The 19766-nt window shown below is 40.9% G+C and overlaps 1 protein-coding gene across 1 annotated transcript in view; it reads left to right on the forward strand.

Annotated features, from left to right (window-relative positions):
- The window catches only part of HSD17B11 (hydroxysteroid 17-beta dehydrogenase 11), a gene marked incomplete at its 3' end in the record, with an annotated part of 40760 nt that overhangs the window by 10401 nt on the left and 10593 nt on the right, over positions 1 to 19766 (forward strand). Inside the window, exons 3-5 of the mRNA XM_080697209.1 lie at positions 1369 to 1500; positions 3826 to 3932; positions 10688 to 10825. Of these exons, the coding sequence (XP_080553335.1) occupies positions 1369 to 1500; positions 3826 to 3932; positions 10688 to 10825 (377 nt within the window). The remainder of the gene's footprint in view (positions 1 to 1368; positions 1501 to 3825; positions 3933 to 10687; positions 10826 to 19766) is intronic.

Below are 19766 nucleotides of genomic sequence, written 5' to 3' on the forward strand. Positions count from 1 at the left end.
CAGAAATGTTCATGGTTGCCAGGCGTGGTGGCACACGCTTGTAATCCCAGCATTTGGGAGGCTGGAGGATTGTGGTTTGCAGACAGCCTCAGCTACTTAGTGAGGCCCCTTGCAACTCAGTGAGATGCTGTTTCAAAAATAAAGAATAAAAAGTTAGGGCTGGAGGTGTCACTTATAAGTAGCATACCACTGGGTTCTATCCCCAGTACTGGAAAAAAAAAAGTTCATTGTACATAGGTATAGGTGCATAGGTAATAATGATATATAGTGATAATGATAGCAATTTACTATGGGTGCCAGGTAGTGCTGGCTCCCTTACATGCATTATTTCATTTGTTCCCACAATAACTTACAAGCAAACTGGGTTATTATCTCTATTTTAAGAGGAGCAATTGAAGTTTTAAGAAATAACACGTTCAAAGTCCAGATGGTGGCAGAGTCAGGACTCAAGGCTACCAGAGATACCCTGCTCTTCACCCCAACTTGCTGCCACCTAGTGGAGAGCGATTGGTGAGCAATACCGCAGTGACCACAAAAACAAAAGCCGTGGCCACCTTAACAAGCACAGGCAGCTTTGCATAATTCTTTGTAATAGTCCCTGAACTTACATATAAATTCAACTCTTTTGCTTACCTTTTGAAGTAGTGTTTAATAAAACTAAATGCTAGCCAGGCATGGTGGCCACGCTGTAATCCCAGCATTGGGAGACTGAGACAGGAGGATCTTGGTTCGCGGACAGCCTCAGCTACTTAGTGAGACCCTTTGCAACTCAGTGAGACCCTGTTTCAAAATGAAGAATAAAAACTAGGGCTGGGAGTGTTGCTTGAAGGTAGAATGTCCCTGGTTTCCATCCCCAGTATCGCAAAAAAAAAAAAAAAAAAAAAGAAAGAAAGAAAAGAAATTAATTGCTGCAAGCTGGATGTGGTGGCACATGCTTGTAATCCCAGTACTTGAGAGGCTGAGACAGGAGGATTACCAGTTTGATACCAGTCTTACAATTTAGCAAGGAATTCAGCAATTTAGTGAGATCCTGTTTAAAAATTTAAAAAAACAAAAACAAATAGAGCTTGGGGTGTAGCTCAGTAGATTGCCCCTGGGTCAATCTCCAGCTACCACCCCCACAATACTGCTTAGTCAAATGACTCTTGGAATATAATCAATAGAACAAGGTCAAGAAACTAAGTTGCAAAAGAAAATTTCTACCCGATAGACTTACTGACGAAGCTATTTTGAACACAGGTACCTAAAATAAATGACAAAACCACTTTTCCACATCTAGTAGAAAAACATACTCCTTTAATATTCATTGCACGCAAACCTACACTCAAACCTCTCCATGAATAAATTTTTCTTATTTTGTATTTAAAGGTGAAGGCAGACATTGGAGATGTTAGTATTTTAGTAAATAATGCTGGTGTCGTCTACACATCAGATTTGTTTGCTACGCAAGATGATCAGGTCAAAAAGTCTTTTGAAGTCAATGTACTTGCACATTTTTGGGTGAGTATTTTTTTACATAAAAACTCCTTTTGGGGCTGGGCTTGGTGGCGCATGCTTGTAATCCCTGCGCTTGGGAGGCGGAGACAGGAGGATCACGCAGGTTCGAAGCCAGCCATGCTGGTTTAAGAGACTCTGCTTCCAAATAAAAATATAAAATAGGTCTGGGAGTATAGCCCGGAGGTAGAAGGGTTCCATCCCCAGTACTACCAAAAAAAAAAAAAAAAAAAAAAAGCATGAAATAAAAGGTTAGGATGTAAGTCAGTGGGTAGAGTGCTTGCCTAGCATGCTCAAGGCCCTGGGTTTGATCCCAACTACACACACACACACACACACACACACACACACACACACTAAATCAATGCTAAAAACCGGATGTGGTTATACACACCTGTAATTCCAATACTTGGGAGAATGAGACAGGAGGATTGCAGGTTTGAGGCTTGTGTGTGATAACTTAGACCCTATCTCAAAGTAAAAAATAAAAAGGGCTAGGGATATAGCTTAGAGGTAGAGCACACCTGGGTTTAGTTTTCAGGAACAAATGCATACACACACACACACACACACACGTAATCCCAGTACTTGGGAAGCTGAGACAGGAGGATTGCAGGTCTGTGGCCAGCCTCAACTACTTAGTGAGGCCCTCCACAACTTAGTAAGACCCTGTCTCAAAATAAAGAATGAAAAATAGGGAGGGCTTGGGGGTGTTTCTCAGAGGAAGAATGTCCCTGGGTTCTCAGCAACCTAGTAAGACTCTGTTTCCAAATAAGAAATAAAAAATCAGGTTGAGGGGGTAGCTTGGAGGTAGAATGCCTCTGTGTTCAATCCCCAGTGCCACAAAAAATTAAAAATAAAAAATAGGGCTGGGGGTATAACTTGGAGTTGCCCCTGGATTAAATCCCCAACACCCTCCCCCCCAAAAAAAAAACCAGCATGGTGGCGCATGCCTTTAATCCCAGCACTTGGGAGGCTGAGACAGGAAGATTATAAATTCAAAGCCAGGCTCAGCAATTTAGTGAGATCTTGTTTCAAAATAAATAAATAAATAAATAAATAAATAAATAAATAAAATAGGGGTGGAGGTATAGCCTGATAGAGATAGGTATAGCCTGGATAAAAGGCCCCTGAGTTCCACCCCTAGTACCACAAAAAGAAAATAAATAAATAAATAAATAAATAAATAAATAAATAAATAAATAAAAATAAAGAAAAGTAATAGAGACCATCTGAGTCACCATCTGTCATCCTATAAAAACGAACCCAGGCCTATAAAAAGACTCGGGCCTCATATTATTTCCTGGCCTAAAAACTGCAAACTTTATTATGAACATCATCATTCAAGGTCTTAAATTTTATACATATGTAGTCCGTGTTTCTCAAATCTCCAAATAGTTCCCAAATAGCAAGTTTGTAAGAAAGAAAGAAAGAAAGAAAGAAAGAAAGAAAGAAAGAAAGAAAGAAAGAAAGAAAGGAAAGAAGGAAGGAAGGAAGGAAGAGAAAAAACATTCCCTGAAAGATTCCTTGGATGAGAGTGCCGGAAGGAATATTGGGGTTGGAGAAAATCCAAAATTATTTATTACAGTTCCCAAGTTACCAGTGTCTGTTTTTGTGCTCTTGTGTTTATTAAAATGCAAGGCATTGTCTTATTTGTTTAAGTATCCCCTGCATATAGTCCATAATCAATAACTATTTGGTATGTGCATCATTTAATCACCACTAGAAGATTGCTCTTCTGTATCTGGATGACATAATCAAAGTATATTCCAGCAGTTTCATATCAAATGTAAGTTATTTTGATAATTCTATCAGGATCTCCATTTAACAGATGGTAGTAGACAACAGTGACGAGAGGGAGAGCTCAGGAGAATAGAAGTTAGCAACGGCGATGAGAGTTCTTGGTCTCTGTTGCTCCGCTGTGTTTTCTAATGTGGGCTTCCTACCCAGCTGTCTTATATTGGTACATCTGACAATTTAGGTTGTTCATATCAGAAACAAGGTTTAGGATATATACCTTGGGTTCAAAATATTCCCAGTATAAGTGAGCATAGTGGTGCACGCTTGTAATCCCAGTACTTGGAAGGCTGAGACAGGAGGATTGAAAGCTCACAGCCAGCCTCAGCTACTTAGTGAGGACCTCTGCAGCTTACTTAGAGTTTGTTTCAAACTAAAGAATAAAAAAATAGGACTGGGGATGTAACTCGGAGGTAGAATAACCCTGGGTTTAATCCCCAGTACCACCACCACCACCACAACAAAAATATTCCAGTGTTTCTGTGAATCAGATATATTATAATTTTTTTCTGTCCTCATAAAAACTATTTCTAGACTACAAAGGCATTTCTTCCAGCGATGATGAAAAGTAATCATGGCCATATTGTCACTGTGGCTTCGGCAGCTGGGCATTCTGCAGTTCCCTTCTTAATGGCTTATTGGTATGTGATACATGTTTTTTTCATTGGTTGCTATGCTTAACTCATGTGGATTTCTTTCCTGTCTAAAGAAGACTGGATTTATTATGAAAATAAACTTAATGTTGCTGAAATATGCAGAAAGACTTGCACAGTCTCTTAATTTCAATTAGAAGGCTGTTCTAGAAATGACTACAAGGAATTGAATCTTATTATAAGCCAACCAGTTAAAGCATTTCTTATCCCTTTTAGCAGCAAGGAATTACAAAAGAACAGTAGTCTTGTATCATGAACAAAAAGTAATATGAATAATTTTAATATTAACTAAAAATGATTAAAATTTTACAGAAACAAAAGAGAGAGAGAGAGAGTGTTTAGGGTTCTAAATATTAAAAACATACAAATAAGCCTGGAATGATGGTTTATACCTGTAATTCCAGTACTTGGAATTATGACACAGGAGGATTTTAGGCCCAAGGCCAGCCTCAGCAGCATAGAGAGACTTTCAACAACCTCGTGAGACCCTATTTCCAAACAAAAAAATTAAAGAGGACTGGAGTGTATCATGGAGGTAGAAATCCCCTGACTTCAACCTCCAATACTACAAAAAAAAACCCTAAATAATGAAAAATATTTTAATTGAATGTTTATCTATTTTATAAAACATGCTATTAGCCAGGCTTGGTGGCACACACTTGTAATCCCAGCATATGAGAGGCTGAGACAGGAGGATCTCAGTTTGAGGACAGCCTCAGCTATTTAGTAAGGTCCTTTGCAACTCAGTGAGACCCTGTTTCAAAATAAAGAATAAAAAACAGGGCTAGAGGTATAGCTCAGAGGTAGAATTCCCCAGGGTTCCATCTCAGTAAAACACACACACACACACACACACACACACACACACACACACACACTGTTGTAATAACTGAAGTATCTGCTGTAGCAAGTAGGCCACAATAGGTCATGCACACGCTCTGCTGGGCTGATAAAGGATTGGTCATTGAGGCCATCGTAGTATCCAAGGTGATTCTGCTGGTTGGACCCACCCTAATAGTTTTTTTTTTTTTTACTGTTTCTATACTTTAGCAAATAATAGCTTTTAAAATGTGAAATTACAATTGCACACGTTATTTGTACATACATAGAATATTGAAATGTGTTTTTTTTTACCATTGTATGCTTTTAGAATCAAGTATCTAAATTCTAAAAACAACATATATTTACTTGTACATGTAGCTATACAAATGTGTATAAATATGTAGATAGAGATGTAGATAGTAATTTTTTTTACCAAGCTGTTTTACTCACCTAGAAATCATACCTAGAAATGGTTATTCTTGGGGTCTGGGAGTGTAACTCAGTAGTAGAGCACCTGCCTAGCATATGCATGAGGCCCTGGGTTTGATCCCCAGTACTGGGAGAAAAAAAGAAATCACTGTCTTGCTATTACCTAAGAATAACCACTTTTTTCTCCTCCTCTTCTCCTCCTCTCCACCTCGTCTTCCTTCTTTTTGAGCTATACTCCCAGCCTATCGAGTGATTTTTATTTTGTTGTTTTTGTTCATCTATATTTTCTTTCACTTTACTTCTTCTGAGCATATATTTTTTTCTAATAGTTGTAAAAGTAAATATAGACGTGGATTGAATTTCCAAAAGAAAAAGAAAAAGAAAAAGATGGGCTGACCGGCAAACAGTCACAGGACAGATCCTGCCGTCCAGACCCTAGCCCTAGATTGTCTCCCTCAGAGCCAGTTGAAGTTGAGGTGCCCAGCCTTCAAGAGATAATGCAGCCAAGTGTGGTGGCGCGAGCCTGTAATCCCAGGACTAGAGAGGCTAAGACTGGAGGATTGCAGGTTCTAGGCCAGTGCCAGCAATTTAGAACCTTAGCAACTTAGGAAAAAGAAAGATCTGTATAGCTTGGTGGTAGAATGCCCCTGAGTTCAATCCCCAGTACCAAAAGAAGAAAGAAAAAAGAGCTAATACAACTGGCATTATTTTGCTTCCTTTATGAAAGATAGGTACAGAGCTGCTACCAGGTTACCCCTTTGCCAGCCTCTTCCCTGAGTTCCCAGGCTCTGAGGTAGGCAGAGAATCCAGCGGGGCTGTGACCCTCTACCCCTCCACCCTCCCCTTGCCAGAGGAAACTCAGGAACCCTCTGGGTTCTGATTTGTTCTGAGCGTTTCTCAGGGATTACCCAGAGAGGAAATGTTTCGTGTGTGTGTGTGTGTGTGTGTGTGTGTGTGTGTGTGTGTGTGTGTGTGTGTGTGAGAGAGAGAGAGAGAGAGAGAGAGAGAGAGAGAGAGAGAGAGAGAGAGACAGAGACAGAGAGAAGCATGGACTGATGGTACTTTCAAGTAAAGGTTTTCACTGAGTACTCAAAGCAGGCATGGCAGGCTGCAGTTACAGCTCAGTGTAGAGCGGTTGCTTAGCATGCACAGGTATAGGTCCTAGGTTCCATCCTCAGCAATGGAGGTGTGCAGATCCCGTGGGGCACGGTTCTGTGGAGCTGTGCTGTGCTGACGTTCTTTTGTCCTTTTACACTTGAATGATTGTTCCAGCAGATGGCAGTAAATAGCTTGAGAAGAAGGGTAGCTTTTTAAATTCACACAAGGATACCATTTGGGCTACCAGGCCAGAGTGGTTTGGGCTCTGGTTTTTGCTAAGCATCTGATTGATGATAAGACTTTCACAGATACTAAAGACTTCTGCCAACAGAAAACAATGTTTATCAGATGTTGTTTTTAACAACAGGACAGTTAAAGTGCTTTTAAATTTTTTTGAATTTATTTTTGGGTACTGAAGATTGAACCCAGATGCATTCTACCTCTGAGCTACAGCCCTACCCCTTTTTAATTAATTAATTAATTACTTGTTTATTTAGTTATTGCAGTGCCAGGGATGGAACCCAGGGGCATTTTACCTCTGAGCTATACCCCTAACCCTATTTTTTAGTCTTTTTGTTTTTGAAACAGGGTCTCACTGAATTACAAAGGGCCTCGCTAAGTAACTGAGGCTGTCCACAAACTGCAATCCTCTGGTCTCAGCCTCCTGAATCCCTTTTTTATTTTGAAACAAGTTCTCACTAAGTTGCTGAGAGTTTCACTTATGTTCTGAAGCTGCCTTGAACCCACCATCCTGCTGTCTCAGCCTCCCAAGCGATTACAGATGTAAGATACTGTGCCCAGCTGAGAAAGCATTTTATTAAACATAAATCTTTTTGTTGAAATTTGTAAAAATGAAGAAATCCTAAGTGTATAGCACAATTTCTTACCACAAGCGTATGCATCAGTTAACTAGCATGCAAGTCAAAATATAGAATATAAGCCAGGCCTGATGACACATGTCTATAATTCTAGTACTTGGGAGTACTAGAGACAGGAGGATCGCAGGCCAGCTTCAGCTATGTAGTGAGGCCCTCCACAACTCAGTGAGACCCTGTTTCAAAATAAAGAATAAAAAAGAGGGGTGGGGGTATAGCTCAGAGGTAGAATGCCCCTGGGTTCAATCTCCAGTACCACAAAATATATTTTTTACTTTCAAGAGAAGTGAAGGTTTTCATTATATATATATGAGAAAAAGGGTAGCTTTTAAATTCATACAAAGATACCATTTGGGCTACCAGGCCAGAGTGTTTTGGGCTCTGGTTTTTGCTAAGCATCTGATTGATGATAAGACTTTCACAGATACTAAAGACTTCTGCCAACAGAAAACAATGTTTATCAGATAGATAGATGATAGATAGATAGATAGATAGATAATGAAAATCTTCTGTATATTGAAAACAAATTAAGCAAATCAATATTTCTTTGTGTCCTTACCATTACTGCTCGGTAAAAATGCTATGATGTTATACTCTCCTTCCTCTCTCCCTCCCTTCCTTCCTTCCTTGTACTACGGATTAAACCCAGGGCATTCTACCTCCAAGCCATACCCCAAACCATTATATATATTTTTGTTTGTTTGTTTGCTTTGAAACAGGGTCTCACTGTGTTGCTGAGGCAGGTCTTAGACCTTCAATCTTCCTGTCTCAACTTCCTAAGTACTGGTATTATAGGCACTCTTCCTGGCTATGTTGTTGCACTTTGAATTTATATTAATTATTTCTAATGTGAAACATTTTATGAGCCTGTATCTGTTGGTATTTTTATTTTGTGAATCTTGTGCTAATATCCATTAGTCATTTATCTGTTACAGGATTGCTTTGTTCACTTATAAAAGATGATGTTTGTCTGTCTGTCTGTTTGTTTGTTTATTTGTTTGGGGCCTTGTTGGGGATAAAACCCAGGGTCCCATATAGGCTAGGCAAGCATCCTACCACTGAGCTATACTCTGGCCCAAGTTGGCATAGTTTAACCTTTATCCTGTTCTTACATATTACAAATGTTTTACCACTGTGTCATGTGTGTATTAACTTGATTGAGAACTAATAAAATTTGGAGTATATCGTATACAGGTCTGAATTATTGTCCATACCCAAGGCTTAAGTCTACCACTTCATTTTGTATCTTTAGGCAAGTTCTATAACCCTCTTATACCTCAGTTTTCTCTTTGAGATCATAATATCCATTGCATATGTTTGTTGTAGGTTAAATAAAATAAAACATCTGAATAACTGAGGACAGTGTCTGGCATAGAGTAATTTTAGATATAAGTATTTTATTTGTGTTTTTTCATTGTATGAAAGATTTCCACCTTATGTAATTAAATCTAACTGCTTGTCTTTTAGGGCTTCAATATATGTGTAAACTTAAAAAATAAAGTAAGAGAAACTTTGAGATCATAAGTTAATTGACAATAATTTGTAGCTACTTTGTAGAATTGCTAATTCATAGAGGCTAAAAGTATAAAAAAGCATTTGGAAATTTGTATTACTGAAGTAGACCAATAAAATGATTAAAATAAGCTAGGTGTGGTGGTGCACATGTGTAATCTCAGTACTTGGAAGGCCACAACAGGAGGATCACAGGTTCAAAATTAGTCTCAGCACTTAGTGAGATGCTCAGCAACCTAGTAAAACTCTGTTTCAAAAACAAAATAATAAAAAGGGCTGGGGGTGTAGCTTAGAGGAAGAATATCTCTGAGTTCAATCTCCTGTACCACAAAAATAATAAACAAAATAAAGTGATTAAAATATCTGGGTATGTGACACATGCCTATAATCCCAGTACTCCGGAGTTTGAGACAGGAGGATTTCAGATTTGAAGCCAGCCTCCTTAGCAACTTAGTAAGATCCTGCTTCAAAATAAAAAGGACTAGGGGTGCAACTCAAAGGTAGATTGTCCCTGGGTTCAATCCCCAACGTCAAATAAATAAATAAATAAACAATTCAAATGACACCTTTATGTTATATATATTTTACTACAATTTTTAAAATGAGTAATTTTGTATCCCAAAAGCCATTGAATTGTACACCTTAAAGTGAGTGAATTTTGCAGGGTCTGAATTTATATTACAATAAAACTCTTTTAAAAAGCCTACATAGAAGCCGCACGTGGTGGCACACGCTTGTAATCCCCGCGCTTGGGAGGCTGAGACAGTAGGATCGCACAGGTTCGAAGCCAGCCTCAGCTACTTAGTGAAGCTCTCAGCAACTTAGTGAGACCCTGTTTCCAAATAAAAGATAAAATATCTTTTATAGTATATATAAAATATATAGAGAGTATAGACCGGAGGTAGGAAGTCTCTGGGTTCCACCCTCAGTACCACAAAAAAAAAAAAAAAAAAAAAAAGAAGAAGAAGAAGAAGAAAAGCTTACCTAGGAAAATTATGTCCACTTACACCAAGTAATTTTAACATTATTTCCCAGTGAAAGCACTGTTATAAGAATCGCTTTGCACTAGTTCATTTATGTGACAAATATTTATTGAACAGTCACTAAGATCCAAGCACTGTGCTAGGCCCTGGAGAATCATTGGTGGTCAACATAGTGATGGGCGTATAGTGAAAGCCCAGGGTCAGATGCTTTAAAAAAATGAACCTAAGTGACTGTTTTGTTACAAATCTGAGACCTTCTCTCATAGAAAATTAAAGACTACCATATAATGAGGAAACAATTTAGGGTAGGAAGAAGAAATGGCCTTTTTGAAGAGGTCAAGCTGAGATTTAAAGGGAGAATAAGGTTTATCCAGGGGAAGTTCTTAGTGAATTACATGAACATTTTATCATACATAAGGAGCAGCTCTCAGTGACACTGGATTTAATTAATTAATTAATTTATTTATTTATTTGCAGTACTAGGGATAGAACCCAGGGGTATTCTACCTCCGAGCCATACCCCCGGCCCTATTTTTTTATTCTTTATTTTGAAATAGGGTCTCACTAAGTTGCAGGTGGCCTCACTAAGTAGCTGAGGCTGGCCGTGAACCTGTGATCCTCCTGTCTCAGCCTCCTGAATGCTGGGATTACAAGTGTGCACCACCAAGCCCGGCTAACACTGGATTTTAGCAACAATAAAACCAACTCTACCAACTTTTCTATGATGCCATTTAGCATATTGAATCCTGACTCTGGTAGACGATGCTGTGATGTCAGAATTGTTTCAAGCGTTAATGTACCTACAGATTGACCTGTGAATCTCACAGAATGCAGATTCTGACTCGGTAGGTCTGCACCATGCCTGAGGTGCCTGTGATGCTTGTGCTGTAGTGACCACGTCACTAAGGAAAACAGGTGTCTAAAGGAAGGGATGCATCAGCACTCTCCACGTAGCTTGCCAGCTCTCTCTGGTGTTTTGTTTTAATATGCTCTTATTGGTACATTAAACTCTCTCTGTTTTTAGTTCAAGCAAGTTTGCTGCTGTTGGATTTCATAAGGCTTTGACTGAGGAACTGGCTGCCTTAGGAAGAACTGGAGTCAAAACAACATGCCTCTGTCCTATTTTCATAAACACTGGCTTCATAAAAAATCCAAGTACCAAGTAAGTTGAGACCAAAATTGAGACAAAAGGCTCGTTGTTTCCTATGAATACCAATGGCTCTGTGGGTTGACCTAGATATTTTAATGTTTAGAACACCAGATATTCAATGCTCTAGGCTTCTTACTTTTAACTTGTGTAGATGCTGGTAAAACAGCTGGAGAGAAAGGGATAAATTGGGCATGAGAGTACACGCCTACAATCCCAGTCCTTGGGAGGCTGAGACAGGAGGGTTTCAGGTTTAATGCCAGCCTCAGCAACTTAATGAGACTCTCAGCAACCTAATGAGACCCTATTTTAAAACCAAAAGGGCTGGGGGTGTAGCTCAGAGGTAGAATGCCCCTACCCTAGGTTCAATAGGAAGAAAGGGAGGAAGGGAAGAAGAGTGTGAAATGACACCTGTGAACCTGTAACCTTTCCTTTCTTTTTCTTTCCATAAACAATGGTCTCAGGCTCAAATATACATATATGTCACCAGAAGTGCTTGGTGGCCAGGTACGGTCCCAACCCCCAGACATGGTTTGAGGTAGGGTAGTGGTGGGGAAGGTGGCATGGAACTCTTGATTGAAAGAGCATCCTGGGTGATTCTGATAGCGATAACTAGGACTACAATATGGAAAACTCTTCCCTTTGGTAATTTAGAGATCATCCTCCAAAATGAGTTCCAGATCATAGTCTTTCCTTGGTTAAAAAAAAAATAAGATCATAAAGGATCAGTGGCTTGGTCAATATTCTCACTGATATAATTTAAGAAGACTGACCACACAACGTAGAGGAAGGAAGATGTATTTGCTCAGTTTTTGGAGAATTAGGGGTTCAGTCCATGTCAGGCAGGTGTGAAGAGTTCAGGGCATGACGGTGGGAAGTGGAAAGAGGGAGAGCACAAGGCTGTGCTCCTCACATGATAGAAGCTGGAAGCAAAGAGTAAGGCTGGGGGGCGGACCATATAATCCCAAGGCCACACCCCCAGGGACCTCTACTTAACACCCAGGCTCTGCTTCCAACATGGCTATCTTGTTTCTGTGAGGGGTAGGAGGACATTTTAAATTGAAAACATTACAATCAGCTCTAAGAATAAATAATAATGTTTCCTCTTTGGGAACTAGCTTAAATGTCTTTGTAATAACACCGTAAACATTTTTAAAACTTCCAACTTTACAGAACAACACACATCAGAATGTTCCTTCTTAAGATTCCTTAAACTAATGGAAACCACTCTTAACATTTTATTAACATCCTCAGCTGGGCGTGTTGGTGCACACTTGTAATCCCAGCTGAGACAGGAGGATGCAGCTTGTGGACAGCCTCAGCTACTTAGTAAGCCTCATTGCAACTCAGTAAGACCCTATTTCAAAAAAAAGAATAAAAAAAATAGGGCTGAGGGTGTAGCTCAAAGGTAGAATGCACTGGGTGCTATTCTCAGTACAGAAAAAAAAATCCTTTTAGACTTCTCTGTATATATAAAATAAATGTCTACATTTTTAAAAATTGGCATAAATTATACATGAGCATCTGAAAGCAGTAAATAGACTGCTTACTTCCCTCAGCATTATGCCATGAGCATCTCTTTATATTAATAAATACAGAAGTTTATCAACATACTGATGGTATGCATTAAAATATGAGCATCTTGTCATGTTGGTAAAATATATCATGCATTGCACTGATTATTAGGAACAACAATGCTACCTAGTGTTGATTTTAGAGTTGTTTTAATTTTCTGGATTTTTAAAAATTTTTTAAATTTATTTTTATTGATGCATTATAATCATACATCACATTGGAATGCAAGACTTGAGAGGATATACAAGCACACATCATCCAATTAGCCCTCATCCAGCCCCCATCCCATTCCCTCCCCCTCCCTCAATCCCATGCTTGTTTGGTGATTAACTTTAATACATTTGTTTCCGTACCTCCTGAGTTTTAAAGAGGCTCCATCCTCCCCTATTCCATACCCTCTGATTGGTCACCTTAATTGCTTCACTATAGGGCTCTTTCTATAACTCGACTTCTTCCTGTTGCCCCTTTCCTCCTAGTTATTGCTGATTAGGGGAAGCATCTGGTTTTTATTTTCTGCGATATTTCTCTGTGCATGCCGCGTTGCAAGTACCGATCCCACTCTTGACGGCCCCAGTAGTGGCCTGGCTACCCGGTGGACTGATCCAGACCTCGCTGGCTCAAGCAGCAGCCTTGCCTCATGGGAGGCCCCGATTCTGGCCTCGCTGGCGCCCACACCAGCCTAACCCCTCAGCTGGCTCCGATCCCGGCCTCAGTGGCCCCAGCACCGGCCTAGCCTCAAGGCAGGCTCCGTCCCAGCCTCACTGACCCTGGCACCGGCCTAACCCCTCGACAGACTCCTATCCTGGCCTCGGAGGCCCCAGCACCGGCCTTGCCTCATGGCAGGTTCCAATCCCAGCCTTGCTGGCCCCGGTACCAGCCTAACCCCTTGGCAGGCTCCGATCCCGGCCTCGGAGGCCCCAGTAGCAGCCTTGCCTCAAGGCAGGCTCCGATGCCGGCCGCTGGCCCCGTCACTGGCCTACCCCTCCGCAGGCTCCAATCCCGGCCTCAGAGGCCTCAGCACCCTCGCTGGCCCTGGCACCGGCCTACCCTCTCAGCAGGCTCCGATCCCGGCCTCAGAGGCCATAGTAGTGGCCGTGCCTCATGGTAGGCTCTGATCCCAGCCTCGCTGGCCCCGGCACCAGCCTTACCCCTCGGCAGGCTCCAATCCAGACCTTGAGGGCCCCAGCACCGACATTGCCTCATGGCAGGTTCCGATCCCGGCCTCGCTGGCCCGGGCACTGGCCTAACCCCTCGGCATGCTCTGATCCCGGCCTCGGAGACCCCAGTAGCGGCCTTGCCTCGAGGCATGCTCCGATGCCAGCTGCTGGCCCCATCACTGGCCTACCCCTCCGCAGGCTCCGCTCCCGGACTCACTGGCCCCAGCACCGGCCTACCCTCTCAGCAGGCTCCGATCCCAGCCTCGGAGGCCATAGTAGTGACCGTGCCTTGTGGTAGGCTCTGATCCCGGCCTCGCTGGCCCCGGCACCAGCCTTACCCCTCGGCAGGCTCCAATCCAGGCCTCGAAGGCCCCAGCACCGGCCTTGCCTCACAGCAGACTCCGATCCCGGCCTCGCTGGCCCAGCCACTGGCCTAACCCCTCGGCAGGCTCTGATTCCAGCCTCGGAGGCCTCAGTAGTGGCCTTGCCTCACGTCAGGCTCCAATCCAGGCCTTGCTGACCCCAGCACCGGCCTAACCCCTCAGCAGGCTCCGATCCTGGCCTTGGAGGCCCCAGCACTGGCCTTGCCTCATGACAGGCTCCGATCCAGGCCTCGCTGGCCCTGGCACCGGCCTAACCCCTTGGCAGGCTCCGATCCCGGTCTCAGAGGCCCCAGCACCGGCCTTGCCTCACAGCAGTCTCCGATGCTGGCCGCTGGCCCCAGCACCGGCCTAACCCCTCGGCAGGCTCCGATAATTTTCTGGATTTTTAACCTAGCAAAGCTGTAATGAACATTCTTGTGTACAAATATTCACATTTGGGTAATTATCTCCTTCAGATAAATTAACGAATGGGGCATTGCTATTATTAAACATTACTATTTTTTAGCAAAAGGGCATAGAAATGGAGCTTGTTGTAGTGGTGCACACCTGTAATCCCAGTACTTGGCAGTCTGCGAAGGGAGAATTGCAGATTCATTACCAGCCTCAGCAATGTAGTGAGACCCTGTTTCAAAACAAAAAAATAAAAAGGGCTGGGGGTGTAGCTCAGAGGTAGAACACCTCTGGATTCAAAACAAGTACGAAAAAAACAAACAATCAAAAAAGTTATAGTAAATATTTTTACACTTTGCCAAACTTCAGAAATGCTGCAGCAATCTGCACTCCTACCCACAGTGCCAGGGAAGCATTTCAATCCTACCTCATTAGTCTGCCTTCTGCTCTGCTCATCTTGTAATCACTGCCCACTCAATACATGAACAATTATTTTTTACCTTTATCCTATCTGATAACTAGCTAAAGTGTTTGCAAGTTGGTTATTGACTAAAACTATTTTTTACATTGAAATTTCTAAGTTGTTTCTCCCTCATGCCTTTAGGTTCTGTGAGGTGTTTCTCATGCCAACATTATGAAAATATCTACCTATATTATTCCCCAGTAGATTTCTTTTCTTTTCTTTTCTTTTTTTTTTTGGTGGTACTGGGGTTCCTGGAAGCCCTTCTACCTCCGGGCTACATTCCCAGGCCTATTTTTACATTTTTACTTGGAAACAGGGTCTCCTAAGCCAGCGCGCGCGGCTGGCTTCGAACCTGCATGATCCTCCTGTCTCTGCCTCCCAAGCGTGGGGATTACAAGTGTGCGCCACCACGCCCAGCAGTAGATTTCTTTTTCAGTGCAGGAGATCCAACCCATCACGTTGCACATGCTAAGTAAACACTGTACCATGGAATCACTCCCTAGCCCTTCAGTTAGATATTTGATGATTGCATCTTTCACATTTAAACCATTGTTCCACCTAAATTTACTTGGATTTAAGAAGAGAGATTGTGCTGAGAAGCTGAGACTGCAGTATCATAGGTTCAAAGCTTGAATGTACAGTAACTTAGCAAGACCCTGTGTCAAAATAAATAAAAAGGTTTGAGGATGTAGCTTGGAGGTAGAACATCTCTGGGTTCAATCCCCAGTACCAGACACACACACACACACAAGTGAACTTATGGCATTTCCTGTATTCTTTTCAGGATTAACGTACTAAAATAACGTGTGTGTGTGTGTGTGTGTGTGTGTGTGTGTGTGTGTGTGTCTTACTGGGGATGAAAACCAGGGACATTCTACCTCTGAGCTACACCCTCAGCCCTATATTTAAAACAGGGTCTCATTAAGTTGCTGAGGGCCTCCCTAAGTAGCTGAGACTAGCCATGAACCTGCAATCCTCCTATCTCAGCCTCCCCTGTGTACTTGGGATTACAAGCGTCCTACTGGCTCTACAATAACATATTTGCGTCAGTTTTTTAATTCAGACCATCTTTAAATAGTTAAAAACAGACACTATATTTAAAAGTTATAATTGAACTTTTTAACCTTGTCCCTCCTGCATGAGGCAAGAGTGTCCATGAGGCAAAATTCTATCAGTACAACTGAAAAGCAATTCTAAAACTTACTGAAAGTGTGACTAGACACAGCAAACATGACTGTAGCCTAATAATTATAGGCATATAAACCTAGCTAGGAAGGGGAAGGGCCTGGAGTTTGGCCCTGCCCTATGATAAACTGCTAGTACCGTGCATCCTAAAGATAAAGTTGATTTTAATACAGAAATTTAGTACATCTAAATAGAAGAAAGAATACACAAACCATAACTGAACACATGTTTAGATTTTAGACACTAAAAAAAAATCTGCTGCTTTCTTTTTTTTTTTACTTTATATAATTTTTTTTATTGGTGCACTGTATTCATACATCATAGTGGGATACAAACTTTTGTAGACATACATGCACACATTGCCCAGTCAGCCCCCACCCCATTCTCTCCCCATCCCTCCCTCCCATGCTTGGCTTAGTGGTTGACATCTAGTATTATAGCAATTTATCCAAAATTAAAAATGATAATCTCACATAACAGTTTCATTTGTCTGATACCAAGCTTTTGATGACTTAAAGATAACATTTCAATATTTCTTTTTGCTTTCTTTCTTACCAGAGAATAGTTTTTTCTATTTTTTTAGGTGAAACTATCATATATTTATATATTTATTTTTCAGGAAAAAAATCTATCCTAATATGGAATATGGACTCTAGATACCCAAAACGATCTTGAAAAAGAACAAAGCTAGAAGATATATATTTTCTGATTTCAAACCATATAAAGCTACAATAATTCAAACAGTGTAGTACTATTCTAAAGGCAGATATATAAACCATTGGAGTTAAATAAAAGCCTAGAGATAAATTCTTCCCTATATTATCAAGCTATTTTTGACAAGGTTTCCACGAACATTTAGTGGTGGAAATAATAATCTTTTAACTAAATATTGTTGAAAGATAATAATTACATGGAAAAGAATAAAATTGGACCCTTACCTAATTCCATATACAAATATTAACTCAAAATAGATAAAAGACCTAAATATAAATCTTAAGACTATAAACTTTTAGGAGAAAATCTGGGTCAGAAAACCTCACAACATTGAAATTGGCAGTGATTTCTTGGATATGATTTCAATGGCACAGGCAACAGAAGAGTATACAAACTCCCTAAAAAATAAAAAAAATATTGTATATCCAAAGACAATGTAAACAGAGTTAAAAGTTACTAATAAAATGGGATAAAATATTTCCAAATGCTATATCTGAAGGTATATTAATATTCCAACTAGAAAGCCTACAAAATTAACAACAATAAAGGCAAACAATACAATTTAGAGATAGGTAAAAGACTAACATAAATAATGAATCTCCACAGATAACCAATCTTAGTTGTCTGTTGGATGGAAACTCTTGTTTCTCTGGTTCTGGTGTGTGTTACCTATTTCTTCTTTGTAGTTAATCTCTTTGAGTATTTTCTCTAGTGCTGGTTTTGAAGACATAAATTCCTTCAGTTTCTGTTTGTCATGGAAGCTTCTTATTTCTCCATCTAATTTGATAGAAAGTTTTGCTGGGTAGGAAATTTTTGGCTGGAAGTTGTTTTCTTTCAGAGTTTGGAATATGTTACTCCAAGGCCTTCTGGCTCTCATAACTTGGTTTGGGAAGTCTGGAGTGATTCTAATTGGTTTGCCTCTGAATGTCACTTGGCCCTTTGTCTTTGTTGCCTTTAAGATTCTCTGCTTGGCTTTCACATTGGTCATTTTGACAATTATGTGGTGTGGGGATCCTCTTCTCCGATCCTGTCTAAAGGGAGTTCTATAAGTTTCCTGGACCTGTGTATCAACCTCTTGCTCTATGTTTGGAAATTTTTCTGCTATTACTTCCTTGAAGAGATTGTTGATCACTTTGGTTTCACTTTCTTTTCCTTCCTCTATTCCAATTATTCTTAGGTTAGCTCTCTTAAAATGGGCCCATATTTCTTCAATGTCAGATTCCTGCTGTCGAATATTTTTTTCTAGATTAGAAACTATGCGTTCATTTTTGGAATGATCATCTTCTAAGAGCAAGATTCTGTTCTCCATGTGGTCTAATCGGTTGTTTGTACTTTGAATTGAGGCCTTTACTTCATTAATTGCATCCTTTATCTCTTTTTGGCTCTCTCTGAATTCTTTTCGAAGCACCTCTATTATTTCTACAGTTATTTTCCTGATTTGATCTTCTAGAAATCTCTGATTTTCTGTATTATCAGGTTCTGATGTTGTGGGGTTGTGGGCATTCATTGCTCCAGTATTATTCCTCTTTCCCATGATTTCGGAAGTTTGTGCCTTCTCTGGGTTCTTCCCTTGGGTCACTATGACTTCACTTAAGGTGCTCTGGATCTCGAGTCTGTAGTATCTCAGACCCCATTACTCCTTTACTGGGTTGTATCACAGAGTCTCCAACCCAGAGAGTCGATAGAGGCTGCTTTAGACTGTGGGGGGTGCCAGGTTGCACATTCTCCTATGGTGTTATATCTCTGTCACCGCCACTCCCCCACTGGGTCAAGTCCCAGGGAGTACAGTACTGGTATTTCTCCTCTGTGGCTCGCAATTTGACTCACTGTTCTTGAGTACGCAGATGTAGCTGTACTGGCCTCGGTGAATTCGCTGCTGCTGCCGCCGGTGGCAATATGGCTCCGCTGCTATGCACTTGGCCATGAGGCTGGCGTATTTCTTCTTGGTTTTGATTTCCACTCTGAATCCCTGCAGCGTGTGCTGAGCTCAGCCACTGGGAGCTTTAGATGCTCCCTGCTCCGAGAAATCCCGCCTGGCTGTTCTGCAGCGGCTCACCTCGGCTTGCTGTAGCTGCCCGGTGATCGCTGCTGCCGCCGGCAGTAAAGCGTTGCTGCCACGTCCTTGGGCGTGAGGCCGGTGTAACTCCTCTGTGGCTCTGAGCTCTGTTCTCAGTCCACTTTCTCTCTGGAGCCTGGTGATTTTTTTGTTTCTCTGGCAATGGTGTTTTCTGGCTATGAAAGGCACTGATTTTGTGGTAATGGAGATTGGTTGTTAGCGGGGCTCTTAAGCCCTGCTTTTCTCGGTTGCCATCTTGCTGCTGCTTTCTTAAACCTCACAATACCTTGAGATAGATGTTATTAGTCCTCTTCATCAGATGAGTCACCTGGGGCTTAGAGATAGTAACTAAGTTGCCCACAAGGAGCAGACCTGAGATTCAGACTAAGCTACCCAGAACCTTATTTCTGCATGAAGAAAATTGAACCAACCTCTAATTAGTTGAATTTAAAATGATTTGTTTTACATTAATGTTGAAATTTAAATTCTCTCTTAAAGGCCAGTCAGATGTAGTTGTGTGCGTATATTTACACTTTTAATACACTTCAAAGAAACAGGTTTCCCATAAAGATTATAGTGACAGAATAATATGAGTTTATGGTATTAAATATAGCCAAGTGCTCTGATTAATCCTTTGGAAGCTGAGAATTATTTTTGCTACAAAAATATGCATATCAATTTTCTTAAAAACATTTATGGATTGTTGATTATTATTATTTGTTACTAGACACTACTATACTATTTATTACTAAATAGAAATACTATTAGGTACCTTTCATAAATTACCCTGGAGAAACAGATTAGGTGCCATGGCTGTAGTTTCCCTATTTCTATTCTAATTCTTCCAACTCTACGCTAAGTCTTGGTATTAATCAGCTTTTTGTCATTATAACAAAATAGTGAGATAATTAACTGATAAGGAGAATTTAATTTTATTGTTTATCCATTTATTAGTGTTGGAGATTGAACTCAGAGGCATTCTACCTTTAGGCGACATCCCCAGCACTTTTTATTTTTTATTTTAAAACAAGGT

The sequence above is a fragment of the Muscardinus avellanarius genome, assembly GCF_963383645.1.
Source record: "Muscardinus avellanarius genome assembly, chromosome: 6".
In the NCBI taxonomy this organism is placed as follows: Eukaryota; Metazoa; Chordata; class Mammalia; order Rodentia; family Gliridae; genus Muscardinus; species Muscardinus avellanarius.